General features: G+C 46.6%; 1 protein-coding gene across 3 annotated transcripts in view; it reads left to right on the top strand.

Moving 5' to 3' along the window:
- Positions 1–15,647, top strand: part of CEP89 (centrosomal protein 89) — a 1,655,177-nt gene that overhangs the window by 305,423 nt on the left and 1,334,107 nt on the right. Inside the window, exon 1 of one of the 3 annotated variants that reach the window (XM_069639107.1) lies at positions 10,351–10,469. The exons of the other annotated variants lie outside the window; for them this stretch is intronic. Coding sequence (XP_069495208.1) covers positions 10,383–10,469 — 87 coding nt within the window. The 5' untranslated portion in view covers positions 10,351–10,382. Of the gene's footprint in view, positions 1–10,350; positions 10,470–15,647 lie in introns of those variants that run through there. 3 annotated transcript variants of the gene reach the window in all.

The following is a 15,647-nucleotide window of genomic DNA, read 5'->3' as shown; positions in this document are numbered from 1 at the left end:
ATACAAAAAAACAACCAGGCTGGCCTGGGAGTTGTGTTGGACCTTTCCACCCTGAACCTCTCACTCCCTCTTCAATATTTCAAGATGGTTACGCCAGTGCGTATTGCGGAGACACTGTGCAGGGGAGACTGGATGTGCTCCCTGGATCTGAAGGACACGTATCAACACGTCCCAATCTGGCAGCCTCATCGGTCCTTTCTAAGGTTCAGGATCATGGGCGTCCATTTCCAATAGAAGTTTCTACCCTTTGGCCTCAACTCACCCCCCCAGGGTCTTTACCAGACTTATGAATGCAGTGGCAGCCCTTCTCAGGGTCCAAGGTCACCGTGTCTACCCGTACCTGGACGACTGGCTCGTCGGGGCGAGATCCCCAGAGGCAGTTCAGCACACTTCCTCCACCCTCGTGAACACACTCACAAACTGGGATTTTCAATCGATCTCAAGAAGTCACAGCTGCAGCCTATGCAATGTCTGACTTTCCTGGGCCTCATCTGGGACACAAGCTCTGAGAGAGTCTTTCCCTCGGAGGACAAGATCGCAGCTATCAAGAGGGCCACAGGTCATTTTCTCAGAGAGGTGACCTCAGCTTGGTGGTACCAGCATCTCTTGGGTATCATGGCGGCGTTCCTACTGGCAGTACCTCACACGGGGCTCAAAATGAGGAGATTGCAGCTCAGCTGCACTTAGAGGGGCTCCAAAGCAGAGCTTGTTAGCATTCCTCCCTTTCTCCACCAGGACCTTGTCTGGTGGTCCACGGACTGCAACCTGCAGATAGGCAGGCCCTTCCGGCAAGCAGCACCGCAAGCGATCATCACCAGGAATTCATCCCTAGAATGCTGGGGCAAGCCCCTGGACAACCACAGTGTCCATTGACTCTGGTCCCTCCAGGAGCAGGAGGCCCATATCAACTGGCTAGAGCTGAAAGCTATCTGGCTCGCTCTCAAAGCTTTTCTGCTGCTTATCAGTGGCAAGGTGATCCTCATTCAAACTGACAATTCCACCAGCGTGTATTACATCAGCAAGCAGGGTGGCACCAGGTCCTCCCCCCCCCCCCCCCCCTTCTGTGCAGCCTAGCGGTTAGCATGTGGGAGTGGGTCCTGGAGAACAACATCTACTTGAGAGCGATCCACCTCCCGGGGTAGCCCAACCTGGAGGCGGACAGACTCAGCAGACTGGGCGTAGACAATTACGAATGGCAATTGAACAATCAGGTTCTGCCGGGGATCTTCAGCAGATGGGGGCATCCTCAGGTGGATCTTTTCATCACCTGGTATAACAAGTGCCCGCTGTTCGCGTCTTGGCAAGGACAGGGTCCCGGCTCCCTGGGCGACGCCTTGCAGATTCAGTGGAACAGTATGACCGCATATGCATTTCCTCCCACTTCCCTGGTCCACACGGGGATCTGCAAGAGAAGAGAAACCCGTCACCTCAGCATCCTTCTGATAGCTCCTTGGTGGCCTGCGAGACCATGGTTCTCGGAGCTGCTCAGCCTCTCGGACAAGCCTCCTATTCACCTGCCATTGGGCCCAGCTCACCTTCTATCGTAGCAGGGAGGCAGGGTCATCCACCCCGCCCCGCAGAAGTTAGCCTTCGCAGCGTGGTTCCTGAACAGGTCACCCTAATGCATTTGCGGCCGTCACAGGCTAACCTAGACATCATTCAGGGCTCTAGGAGCTATGCTACTAGGAGCCAGTACAAAAGTAAATGGACTAGGTTTTGCCACTGGGCAGATTCTAAGGAGAATTGACCTGTGTCCTTGCACGTTGGATGATGTGCTATCCTTCTCTGCACACCTCGCATACTCGGGCGTGCAAACACAAATGCCGTACCTACCTAGCGGCCGTAGGAGCCTTTGGAAACTAGGAGGAGGATGTCTTCTATTCCACCAACCCGGTGGTTAAGCGACATCTGGCGGGCCTCACCAGGCTCTACCCGCCTATCAAGAAACCATACCCGGTGTGGGACCTCCAATGTAGTGTTGGGTGCCCTGGCGCACAAACCTTTTCGAACCAATGGTGCCCACGGACATCAGGCTGGTCACCATTAAAACAGCTCTCTTAGTGGGTCTTGCGTCTGCCTGTACGGTTGGCGAAATCCAGGCACTGGTGGCTCCAGAACTGTATACTATCTATCACAAAGATAGGGTGGTCTTGAGAACGCATCCCGCGTTCTTACCTAAAGTAGTCTTCTTTCCATCTAAATGAGGAGATAGTGTTACCTACGGTCTTCGCGGATCCTAAGGATGATGCTCAAAGGGTCTTGCACTGTCTGGCTGTCAGGTGCCCTCTGAAATTTTATCTAGACAGGACCAAGAGCTTCCGCAAGTCGGATGCTCTGTCACCTTCAGGGGGGGAGGGGTCAGGGCCGGGTTATCAGGCTTCCAAGGCCTCTATAGCAGGGAGGCCTATGAGGGGCAGCACAAACCACTTACAGCGAACAAGCATGCCCACGGTGTCAGAGCCAAGGCCACGGCAGTCGAATTCCAGAGACACGTCCCGTGGCAGGTCATCAGCAAGGCAGCCACCTGGGCCACCTCTTCTGCAAGCACTACTGTTTGGGTGCCGACTCTAGATCAGACGCAGGTTTTGGACAGGCAGTATTAAGGAACTTGTTTTCTTAAGGAGGATCACCTCTCCACCCTGAAGAGTGTAATCGCCCATGCAGTATGGAGGAAAGGGGACGGGACTTAGGAGTAATTATAAGTTACTCAACGTAGTGACTATCGTACTCCCAGTCCATAGTCCCCTTTCCTCCATACGTGCCACCATCCTCCCCCTAATAAAACTGCTGTCATTAGGCAATGGTAATATTGTCGACGTGTCAATTGGGACTGAGGAGTGGCGCTGGTGGGCGGAGTTAGGGGAGCACATGCTCCCAGGGACGTGCCTCTAAATTGAAAAGGGTTCCATCTCCCGCCCCTAGCGAGGGACGCCCATGCAGTATGGATGCAAGGCAACTATGGACTAGGAGTACATTAGTTACTACGGTGAGTAACTTATTATTTTTGTTTTATGGCCTTAGCAACCCTGTTAGGATTTTTTGGTGTTTGTACAAGTGTGCCTAGGATGAACTGTTGACAGCAGTTTACTTTTCAAGTATTTTTACTTCGTTTTTATGGATTTTACAGCTTTTGGCCTAAGACTGTGACCAGTGTCGAAAATGGCAGTGCCATAAAGTCTTTTGTTCTATTCTTTGGCCATTTTGTCCCTTTGCCTTCCCCCAGGTCGAGAGACCCGGGTATTCCTTATTTGGCCATGCAGCCTCCCGCGAAAACCACATCTTTCGCGGGCTCCTGCATGTCATGTGTGCTAGTGCCCAGTAAGAGGGTTGGGACTGCCTGGTCCGAATCCACACTACTGGTGCCAGTATGTCTGGTATGACTGAAACCACCATGGGCCAGGATTGGCCCACGTTTGGCGTGCATGCCAGAGGGCAGATCCATTGGCTAGCTGAGATTTGAGCGGGAAACGAATCTTGGATTGGAGAAAGAGCTCTGCATCCATTACAGGTTGATTAACCAACTGAAGTTCGCACTGAACTACAGAAGGAGCCAAGTATCTTTAACGAACGAGTAGACTCTAGGAACTGACGGTGACGTGCTAGGAAGGTTTGGCACCCTGTCCGTCGTACCCTGCTTTTGTATCGTACCAAGAAGGTCTGCAAGGGCGCTTTGCCCCTTTGGAATAGTGGGAACAACTACCGTTGGCACTTCCTGCTTACCCTCGCAAATAGCCCCTTCGGAAGTTTTCCTGGGCCATCCAGTGAACTGTACAGCTCGAACCCAGGGTACCGCAAACTAACGCCGCCATCCTGAGTTGAGACTCAAGACTTTGGGAATCGCTTACTTGTGGTCCTGGGCCTTCTCTCACCAAAACACGTTGTCATAGCTGCCCTGGGTCGCGACTTTCAGAGTGTGCCATGCCGCAAGCATTTGCGGTCCCTGTGTCGCCCCGGTGTGGTGACTGTCGATGTAAGTGCCTGCAGACCTGCCCCACCGTGTGCTGAGATGTGCTGCACTGGAACTATCCTTCTCCTTCTCCTTTCTTTGAGAGCTGAGAAAAGGATACTGTCCTGCTACAGACTATCGTCCCACAGCCGCTGAGAGCCAGAGCGTCCTGTAACTGCAGGGGTAAAACCTACTAGCAAAGTGGACTAGTCTGGCAAAGTTTGGTCTGGACTGTGTTGAGGGTCGGTGAGTACTTACATCACTTACCGGTAGCCCCCTGGCACATCGATCTGTTTTTATGCACTAGAATCTCTTAAAAGATACTCGCCTTGGCTGGGCTAACCTGCGCTCCCCAGCTATTCCCGAACTCCAAAAGTAGCTCTATCTGCAAGGGTTAGACCCTCCTCAAGGAGTAGGACTTTATTCTTCATTGCCTCAACCCATTTCCTGAGCAGCTACAGCTCCATGAAGAGAATCTGCTTTTCACTCTACGCTTACACACGACAGTGCGTTGTTGAGGCACTGCAGAACTGAGCGCAAGGCTCCTCACTTCTTAGGGCTGAACTACATAAGTTAGGCATTGACTACAACAAATTGCCTAATATGATATCTGTGTTAAACTTACCCCTTTCTGTTGCAGGTTGTGGTTATTTTCTTCACTTTCATCAGCATAAGGCTAAACCTATTTTGTATGTATGTTACATAGTGAATAAACGTGTGTGCTAACTGTTTTTTTGATACTGTGGATTAATCGTGTTTTGTCATAAAGGCGTATAATGTATTTTTGATATACATCTGTCTAAGAGTAATCTGTGGAGTTTAACTGTGTGCGCTCATTGTGGGCTTCCGATTACTCTCACCCCTTCTGAGACATAGGGCCTCATTATGAGTTTGGAGGCAGCGTGGCTGCCTCCAAACTCTGGTCCGAGTCCGTGGTCCCTGAATGGGGAAATACCGGCCCATTCCAACTTTGGAGGGCCTGTATTTCCCCATTCAGGGAACCCGGACCATCCCCATTCCCATTTGAGCCCCCATAGGGCTCAATGGGAATGGGGAGCATGCTAACAACGGGCCCCGTTAATGACGGGCTCGTTGTTAGCATGCTGGTCCCCTCGCGAGACCCGCAAAGGACGTCTGGTCTGACTAGACGTCCAGAGCGGGTCCCGCGCGGGGACCTCGTAATGAGGCGGTACGGTGCCGGCACCGTTAACCCCTTACCGTCTCACTTGTAATGAGTCCCATAGTCTCGACTGCTTGCCAAGCTACCGTAGATTGGTCTGGTTTGTCCAGAAGGTTCCTCTGTTTAGGGTGGCTTCCTAAACTTCTGCACACTTGGTCAGATTGTAGAAATCCATCTTAACAACGAGCGGGAAGAATCCAGTCCAGGAACACGTAAGAAATGCAGGGGGAGCAGTCAAGGAAAGAGTACTGTGAGGAGTCAGAAATGGGAGGCGGACACAAAGTTGTATAATTCTCAACATCAGACATCTTTATTAAAACAAAGGGGTTGGATGAAAGCCTCTCTGTCCCTATCCTAACAAGAGTTTACCTACCTAGGAAACTAAAACGAAAGATCAGTCTGTGTCAAATCGTCAAAAATGTTTTCAATATTTCACAATAATCTCCAGCTGGATATATTGTCAATTCACAAAAGAAATTCAAATCTGAAATATAATGACACCATAGAAGACAATGTAAAAATATAAAACCCCCAAACATGAAAAAAGAAAAAAAAGCACATAACTCCACATATACACATATATTCACACTACACATTCCACCGATAATTTACACTATTGATTCATCTAATCTCAAAATGAACTATTTCCCTACGTACTTTACAGATTATTAAAGGGCGTCCAAAGTTCCAAATAAAAGGGATCCCGTTTACGTAACAAAGTTTTCTCAAAGTCTGATTGAATCGAAACATCATGTAAGCAGTTTTCCACTAAGGGCTTTTTCCTCGTCTTCCACAACTTCAGGATTTGTTTTGTCGCCGTCACAAAAACGTCAGTCCATTGACCAAACTCTTTAGCAGTCGTTCATCTTCCTCTGCTTGCTAGTAAAAGGGCTTTAAGATCAGGAATATCTTGAACTTATACTTTGCAAAAAAGTGTTCATAATCAAAACAAATAAATCGCAGGTTCAACTCGGCCCTTTTCTCTCCCCCATCTCGCTCTCCACCTGCAGTGTCCCCCAGGGCTCTATCCTCTCGCCATGGCTCTTCAACATCAACCTTGCACCTCCAGCCCATTTGATCTCCGCCTTCTCTCCTCACTTCCAGTGTTATGCAGACGACAAGCCGCTCTCCTTCAAGCTTCCATCCTCTTTCTCCTCGCCTTCCTCGCTCATTCCTGACTGTCTGTCTGATATTGATGCATGGTGTGCTTCTAATGATCTCTGCCTTAATGCCAGTAAGACTGAGATCCTTCTCGTTGGGATCCCTGCTCCCTCCTTCCCTCCGGCCGCCCTCATGGGCCCTCTCCACTGACCCTCTTGTGAGGCTAAAAACCTTGGTGTCAGCTTTGACTCTTCTCTCTTTCTCTCCTCACATCGCAGACCTTGCCAAAAAAGCCCACTTTGAGTTGCAAGTCCTCGGAGGCATTCTCCCTTTTCCTCAACTTCCCCCCAGAAACTCATTGTCTCCAGAGTTCTGGTCCTCTCTAGGCTGGACTACTGCAACAGCCTCTTCCTCAATCTACCTAAATCCTCCCTTTGCCCCCTTTAACTAATCCAGAATAGTACTCAAGCGCAGGGACTGCATCTCTCCAGCCCTTAAAGCTCTCCACTAGCTCCCGGTTGTTGCGAGGATCAAGTTTAAGACCCTCTGCATTATCCACAAGGCTTTTTGGTGCCTGGGACCCTGCTACCTTCCACTCTCTCTCCCTAAATACCTCCCTTCTAACTTCTGCTTATTCTCCTTGTGATCAGATGCCGCTTTGTTCACAAGAATATTTGTCGGCTTCTCTGTGGTCTCGCAATCTCCTCACACGACACAAAGATGCACCGTTGGGTTCTTTCCTTTAAAGCGCAAGCTAACAAAGGCACTGAGCGCTTGTAAACAGATGCCTTGCTTTCCAAACATGCCGGCCGACGTTCGCGCTCAAATGATTACACGCGCAATGTCTTTTCCTCCTTATCTGTTTACACGAATCAACTGATAATAATAATTTGGCACTTATATAGCGCTACGAACCCTCAGGTATCTGAGCGCTGCTTATTATTACCCACGGTGTGTGGTGCTCATTTATCGACCTCGGAAGGATGAAAGGCTGAGTTTGGCCCCGCCGGGATTCGAACCCGCGTTTGCAGATTCTGCACCGATGTCAAAGCGAGCGCTCTACTCGCTGTGCCACTTGACCTGATGATCGCACACACCTTAATTTCACACTCTCACTGCTTTTCTCTTCATCTAATTACATGGAACAGCTGATCATCGAGCGCACATATTACACACACGCAGGCTTCAATCACCTGGAGCAATAAGCGCTCCAGAGCAGCATGACTTTGACACAAGACTCTTCTGAATATTTCCAGTTATAGTTCATTCCTTAAGAGATTCATTTGACAGTTCAATTTCATTCACGTGTCATTTCAAAAACATACGTTTTCTTTCGTTAACTTTTACTGTCACATGTCTGAGTTTTTATTCACAGCTTTCCTCAGTGAGTTATTCTTTGTTGCTTGTTTCTTCCTTCAGTTTATTCTTAGTTTCAAGATACTTTCTAGGTAGCTTTGTTTAGCTGGGATCTTCCTGGAGCTTGACTTGAATGAAAGGCAGTTTAGAACCTTTCCAGGGGTTCCAAAACTACCTCACAATACTCGCTGGACCAATCATTGCTATTTAGCAGAATCACCATTTTGTATTGGGACAATTCCTGTTAGCTGACCGTATAGTTAAGGAATAGAACTGGCTATAGCCAACACAAACCCACAAGAGATAGGACTATAAACTCACATCTTCCTTGAACCACAACACTTGTCCCATGCCCTTAACCACCTCTTAGCTGAGATATTCAATGGGAACCTGACAGAATGAGTCTGTCTAGATTGGCATGCGGTGGGTTGGACCTGCAGGTGGAAACCACTCTGCGGTGTATGTCATGAAGCTACCGCAGAAGTTGGCTTTGATCACCATTACAGGTCCTGTACAAATTGGTACATGGATGTAGAGTGGTTTGTGTCCTTGACTCCAAGCTGTGATACCCCTAACTGCCCGGTGTGGGTTCGGTCATATCCGATTGCTTTTGCGGGTCATGGGTTCAGTGTGAGTTTTGGAGGTGCATGTGAAAGGGTTCCAGTGTGTCTGGGTTCGCATGGCTGTCTGGGTAAAAGATGTTCCATTTCAGGGTTGTCGTCTGTAAGCAAGATGTTGCACTGGGTATTTTTTAAGTCTGTGTCTGGTTGTGCTATCCATTCTTGAATTCTGAAAGAATCATGATACGTACTAAATGACTGACCGCTTAGAAGAATGCTAGGTGCATGGTTTGAGTACATGTTCGGAGATTGTCACTTGGATCCGAGATGGGAATGGCTAGTGGGTGGTCTTTGTTTAGCTACTATGAGAGTATATAACAAAAGGAATGGGTGCCCTTTGAGCTGGTAGCAGATGCGGCAAGAAGGACTGAAAAACAACTAAAAAGCTGCTACCAATGTTCGTACTCGGTTGGTTATTGATTGAACCTAGTTGTATCAATGTATTATAACATGAAAATAAAGGTAAACTTATTCTGGGCTGGGGTGGGATTGTCTTGAACGAAGTTGGAAAGGGGCCCCCAGTCTGGGTCACGTTTCGGCTGTGTTCTTCAGGGCATGGCTAAAAGGCTGCTGGGAAACAGGGCTCCAAATCTCCTATACCGGGTGACTTTGGCACGCTGTCGATGGTTCGTGGTGGGGACACATGAGGTGAGCGGTGCCCAATGCCTGATTTGGGGGTGGGTGCTTCTGGGCATTGGGTCAGAGAGCCTCCTACCCACAAATTGCAGAAGATCACGGTGGTCAGGCTCGGTATCTGGCCAGCAGGATACATAAACTGGTCAATGGACCATCTTGTATAGAAAATCAATGTCGGCGTTGCTGTGCTGGAGGTGCTGCATCAGCAGCCGTGGAGTCCTGGAGCCACAGCAAGACACACAGAGAGTCTGTGAGAGTAGCAAGATCCCTGTGCATATCTAAATAAAGCAACATGGGCGTTTCTAACACAGGTCTCATGGCAGGCCTGTGACTTGCAAATAGTGTACATCTGCCAAGTTAGAATACATGGCTAAGGCATAAAGGTGTTACTTCAAGCCATTCCCAGTATCAAAGCTGAAAATTATTTCCTCCTTATCCAGCATATATTCACCTTTTGGCATGGGACACTACCTTTGCTCCATGGGGTGACATTTTAAATCAATTGACAAATCTTGGCAGTGTTATGTTATGATTGCCATTGCATCTACTAGAGCAGTTGGAGAAATACACAATCTACTATTAAGTGAGCTTTTTCTAAATGAATATAAGGTTATTGTGGTAATGTATGTCCCCTTATTCTTAGCACTTGTAGTCACTGGGAAAGATCCCCTTGGAATGGCATGGGTGGATTGACATTTGGAATTAAATGGAGAGCTTAAAGGGTTGAAATTTGAAGAGAAATGTAGAGGGACCGTTATTCACTCTTGCTGGCATCCCCCCTGTCATTGGTTGTACTTTACCACAAGTATATTAAAACCAATTACGACCCCCAGAGCACACCTACTGCCTGCAATGACTGTGTGATACACACACACGATTCCTCATAGCTTGGATTGTGATTTTCACATAAATCTATTGACACAGGCTGGTGTTTTTGTCATTATCTGAGTGTAATTCTAACTTCTTCTATTGAGAAGCAAGTCAGATCACCACTGCACATTTCTTGAATGTAGAACAGGAGGGATGATCTATTTTCAACTAGACACAGAAACATTTCAGACCAATATTTCTAATGTCAAATAGAAAACAAATCATTATTCTTTCTATTTAAGAGTCATCAAATGGATCTGCAAAATGTGTCTGCACTGGTTTTTTTACAAGGGTGTGCCAGAGGTGATGTTGCAATACAATTTCCCAAATCCTTCCTAGAGCGAGTGTTCTTGTCCTCCCTAGAAACTCAGCACACAATGCCTACTGTGACACACCTTGTTGCTAAGTAAGATTGGACACAGGCCCAGTGGCATCCATGTACTTCTATTATGACTAGACACATTCAATAGCAAATTCCTGTATAAATATTTAGTGTGGAAATGTGTCCATTTTTTGTGGGGGTGGTATGAAAACCATAATAGGTTCTGTTGGGCATTGTATGAATACATGTACAGTGTGTTGTCGGTCATGTTGTTGCGATGTGGATCCAGATGGTGGAAATCAAAATCAGCAGGCAGACGGCCTTAGTTCGGCATTACCCAGAGAGATACAGATGAGCAGAACATCCTTTGACCGGTACTATGAACTCTGTCTCTCAGCGCACGCACCTTCCTGTACTACTCCTTCGAGGTTTGAAAAGGTAGGCTAATCAAGGGAGGACACGTAAGTGTAGATGCATTTTCACAGTCCAACAAGAAGTAGCAGGAACATTCTTTCCAGTTGGATTTCACACTTTGTCCAATGCTCAGATCTCACTGAGCAAGGTTTAATGGGCACAGAAGGAGTCTGGAATGTCAGTTTTGATTGTCATCTTAAAATATTTCAAAAGGGATTCATATAAAGAGATGTTCCCTTACTTCTTGGTTAGATGAAGTGTAATGTAAAGATCTGCAAAGCTCTGAGGTGTATGAAATGGAAACATAAACAGGCGTGGCAGTGTACAAACTCCCCCCAAAAGTGACCCATGAGATTTCACAGGTACAATTCCGGGGGGTCAATTTTGGGGATGTCAACTAGCACTCCAAGTTCTACATGGTTACATAATCATCATTTTGGTCGTTGTACATTTGGTCAACACTTTTTCGTCAACCATGGTAGACCTCCCTCCCTACCACCTTAGAAAATATATTTAGAAATAGCACATGTCATGCCCACACTGCTACCCAGTGCCTACACTGCCTCCCCAGCACCCCAAAAAGGACATACACCTGTTAACACCTTTTTCCAGCGCAAAGGTGCTGAAAATAGAAAAGAAAACCTACCTGCCCAATGCCGTGTGGAAAGCAGTCAGTGGGGCATATTTTACAGAGCGCAGTCAGCATGGCCTTAACCTGCCCACCCTTCAAGGGCCCTAGCGTTTTACTCAAACCTTTCCGGGCAGACCTCTGGAAAAGTTCCAAAGGCTTGGAGGACTCAAACCCCCCCCAAAATGTGGATGGCCTGAGTTATGCCTGAACTAATGTGCCAACCTGCCAGGCAGCACGGCTCAATCTGCAAGTGGGTATTCACAACCTTCGGACCTGAGCTTGTTGGTCAATTTATTTTTTTCAACTTTCCACTGATTTTACATACACCAAACACCAGCTTTTTCAATCATTCAGACATTATCCCCCCACACAAGGACTGTTTCCATAATAACCAACAACTATTTGCACCACTACTGTCAAGGGTTACATGCAGATGTATTTTCTGGAATGTTTAAAGTCTCAACACATGTTCATCTCAGTTGGTAGTCCGTTGCCTTGAGTATAGATTTACCCAGCAAGCTCTTCTCTCCCAACAGAGGTGTGTTGAGTGCCAGATATGCAAAAAAAGCAAGTTCTAGGAAAAGCTAGCAAACAGCAGTTTTCCTTCTCCTCCAGTGCTACCTTGCATATGTAGGGAAGCCTCTTTAGGAGCCCCCTCAAACCACTTTTGTTCAGGCTTAATTTGTAGCATGGTAGTGATGATAAAAATGTGAGCTTTGAAATGCCTCCTCATTATGAGATGGGATGCATAAAAGGTACTTCCTTGGTAAATATGGCTTACTTACCGCCATGCAGCACATTCTATGTATCCCATGCAATCCTAACTCAAAATGACGTGGTATTTTAAAAATATGAGGTGTTTCAATGCTACTTGTTTTTACTGTTTACACCATACTTTCAATGACGCCCTTTGCCTCTGCTAAAGAGTCTGAATCTGTGTTTTCTTTGTTTCCTTAGACTCCTCAAATGCTTTGTTGCATTATTTTATGTCTCTAGTTACTTCATTCCACCGTTTTAATATTATATGCCTCCCAAATACCAATACATAAGAAGGTATTTTATTGTACTTTTGAATAGCCATCAACATCACAAAGCTATTTTCCTTACCCATTAAAAGCCTGCGTTGTATGTAAGAAAATTGGTCAGGCAAATTGCCTTCTTATAGGTAACTCTCACCAGTGTTACCATACATTTATGGGTCTACATAATGGATCTCAAAAGCTGTTCTGTCAGACTGAGCTCCTTTGCAAGATCTTTTCTTTGTTTTTATCCACCGTGACAAATCTGAGGGTGTTGCCCCTTCTGCCCTAGGGGGAGACCTTTCCCATGGGGCCAGGGCGGTGTGTCCACAGTACAATAGTCCCCCTGGGGGTATTGCACCGAGGGAGGATCATATGGGGGAAGGCAGCCCCCTACGGGATTAGGGACGACTATCCTCGGAGAACATGGTATACCCCAGCACCAATACATCCAACCCCCCTTCTCCAATGCCAAATCCTCCTTCCCCCTGTTTAGATGGAACCAATGCGTTCTATTGTCATGTTAGCCAATCTAATATCCTTGCCAACACTAAGGCACCAGAGAAGAAAAAGCTGAAGACAACGAAGAAGAAAACTCTGGTTGCTGCTGTATCGAACCTCTGGGCACCCCAGGCCGAGCGAAGCACCTAAGAGCTAGGACGTGCAGCCGGGTAGAGCAAGCCGTCGGCAGACCATGCCAGTTCCCCAAACACTACAACCAAGAGAGAAACCAGAATCATGTGCTGGGCAGGAGAGTGAACCAAGTAGAAACGATAATGATTTGTGAGTCTGGAACCTTGTAAGAGAAAAGGAGGGCAGTCCATGAGAGGAGATTTGCTTGGCAGGAGAGGTAAACCAAGCCATTTAGAATATTGCGAGTCTGGGACCTGTACCCAAGTGAGTTTGCGAATAAGTCGGTCAAGAACCATGCAACTGAAAGAGTTAATTAAAAGGAATCCTATGCTTGGTAGGGAAGTGTGCCAAGACGGTGGGATAAAGAACTGTTATTTTGAGAGACATATTCTTGTGAATTACCCAGTGACATTTGTTTATTTAAAATACAGGGCTCGGAAGCCCGCAAGGGGAACAGGAAAGACACTTACGGCAAAGGAGCACAACCCTACCCTTGGAGTTTTACCTTTGTGAACATTTGTTAATTTCATCAGTTTTGATTACCCAAGAGACTGGGAACCTTTCTGTTGATTGGAACTTCAATGAACACTTTACTTTGGTAAGAGATCATCCTTGCACAGTTGATTTAGTCTTTTAGTGTCCGGGACAGAGGTAGGCTTTTCAGACACCATGCCACCATTGTTTGAGTCTTACTTCTGCACACTTACACCCCCCTCTAGATCATCGCATGTGCGTGCATTAATTTCCCATTCATTTATTGCAAATGTTTTTTGATGGTCTACCAGCCAAAACAGCGGGCAAGCTCTAAAGGAACCTGGCATTATGCAGTTTCTCTAATTTGCATCCTGGAGATGACCAGTTAAGATACATCCACACTGATTTTGCTTCAATGGTTGCCTATTAGGCAGGGAATAGAACAAAGCCCTTTGCTTTGTAACCAAAACGCTGAAATGTCATTCTCTGGACTATCTTGAAAAGCAACCAACAGGATGTACAAGGTTAAATAACCAACATACAGCCTCTTGTTAATCTTTACCAAAATGCATCTGTTGTAAATGACTTATCTACATACACTATGGTCATCCCATTTTAATTTCTTTCCCATATCCCTCCACCATAATGTGGACTTCATACTATATGAAGAGGGCTGCCAAATGATATTTTGTCAGTTGTCTAGACTGGTCATCGCCCCATCCTGTATTACTAGAGATCCTTTTTCCTCAAGACACTCCCTGCATAGTCTACTTTTGCTCCCACCTAACTCCTCCACCCCTCAGCACTCTGAAGCAGCAGCCTATAGGCATTGTGTGTGCTATACAAAAACAATACAAAGTGTATAATGAAAGAAAATTAAGTCCATAAGTAAGCATAGTGCCACCACTTAAATAAACAAATACCATCATAAAATTTCACAACAAAAAATATTAATTTGACCCTTTGTCAGAATGCTTGTAAAATGTATTCGAGATATGCAAATGTAGGCAGCAAGGAGACTGCTCTCTGCTTATTGCTGCTTTGGTGATATTTCTATAGAAACGCATTGTGAGTAATTACAGTCACTGCACCTTAAGTACAATATTTTGCAGTGTGTTGGCCACATTCACCTTCAAGTGAGCAGATTGGCTGCTATGCTGGAACAATGAAGGTTGATGGTAGATCATAGATAATAGAGCTCTTCCTAGAACTTAAGAGGTTCACTTCTTAGCAGCATGGGAAGAAAGGTGAGAGATTTCTGCCAGAGTTGAAGAGAAGGCGTGACTTGCATTTTATGCAGGAGGAAAAGAGGATCTACTGGAGTAGTAGGCAGACACTAATAAGCCAAAACCTGAGCGAGATCAGCAAAGGACTCCAGAACCTATTGAGAGATGCGAATGGTGCTCAGCAGTGTAAATGCTGGAAAGTCCTGGATGGTTTTCAGCTAAGTGTCTTATAATGAGGACCAATGGAATGGCTGCAAGGAAAAAATTGTGAGACCAAAGAGATGCAAGGAGTTTACCTAAGGAGCGAGTGCAAGCATGACCACTCATTGGCATAAAGTTGGAAAGAAAGTACGCTATAGGTGGGCAACCTGCCAGAAGAGGTACAGGAAGGTGTAAAGAGTCTACTTAAGGAGGAGGAAGGAGAAATTCCAATGAGGGAAGAGAATGAGTGTTCCAGCCACAGAATCTAACCAGAACCCAGAGAGCGTGTGAGGGCCTAGGCCGCAGAGCCAAATTGGACCAGCGTGGGCAACCACTGTTGCATCCTGGAACCACGAGTAATGGTTCTGGAGCTTGTAGCTTTAACAAATACACGCGGAAACTGCACTTCTTCCTGGATCCTGGAATGTCGGTTGCAAGCGCCCACCAACTGCAAATTTAGCATTGTGAGCGCGAAAGAAAGTGTCTGGCGTCCTGGAACTTAAGTGGGGGGGTCCCAAGTGCCCAAAAACACGATTGAACTTTGTGAGTGGGGAAAAATAGATTAGACTTCATCTTTAAACTGGGGAGAAGTTTCAGTAGAGCAATCTGAACTCTTTTAGGCACTATAAGGAGGAAAGTCAGATTTCATGGCCTCCCAAACCTAGAATGAAGACTCATATGTGCACCCCAGAAAACATTGAATATTGTGAGGGGATAAGTGGAGCTTCTTGCAACCTCAACCTGGAGTGAAGGTTCCCAAGTGTTTGACAACAAGTGAACATTGGGAAGAAGAAATAGAAATTGTTGCATCCTAGAACATGTAGTAATGTTTCCCAAGCAATGTTCAAGTGTCATTGGCCAAACGCACAGCATTCTGGAATCTGGAATGAAGGTTCCTGAGAGCATACCAAAAATCATTGACCGTACATTTAGACAACCACAACCTGACACCGGTTACATTGGCGTAATGGCTGTGGGTCCCTAGACACAAACTCACACGCAGACTCCGGACCCACCC

Source organism: Ambystoma mexicanum, chromosome 1q (genome assembly GCF_040938575.1).
Source record: "Ambystoma mexicanum isolate Mex_15411 chromosome 1q, UKY_AmexF1_1, whole genome shotgun sequence".
NCBI classification, from domain to species: Eukaryota; Metazoa; Chordata; class Amphibia; order Caudata; family Ambystomatidae; genus Ambystoma; species Ambystoma mexicanum.
This window is presented reverse-complemented; position numbering and strand designations above follow the sequence as displayed.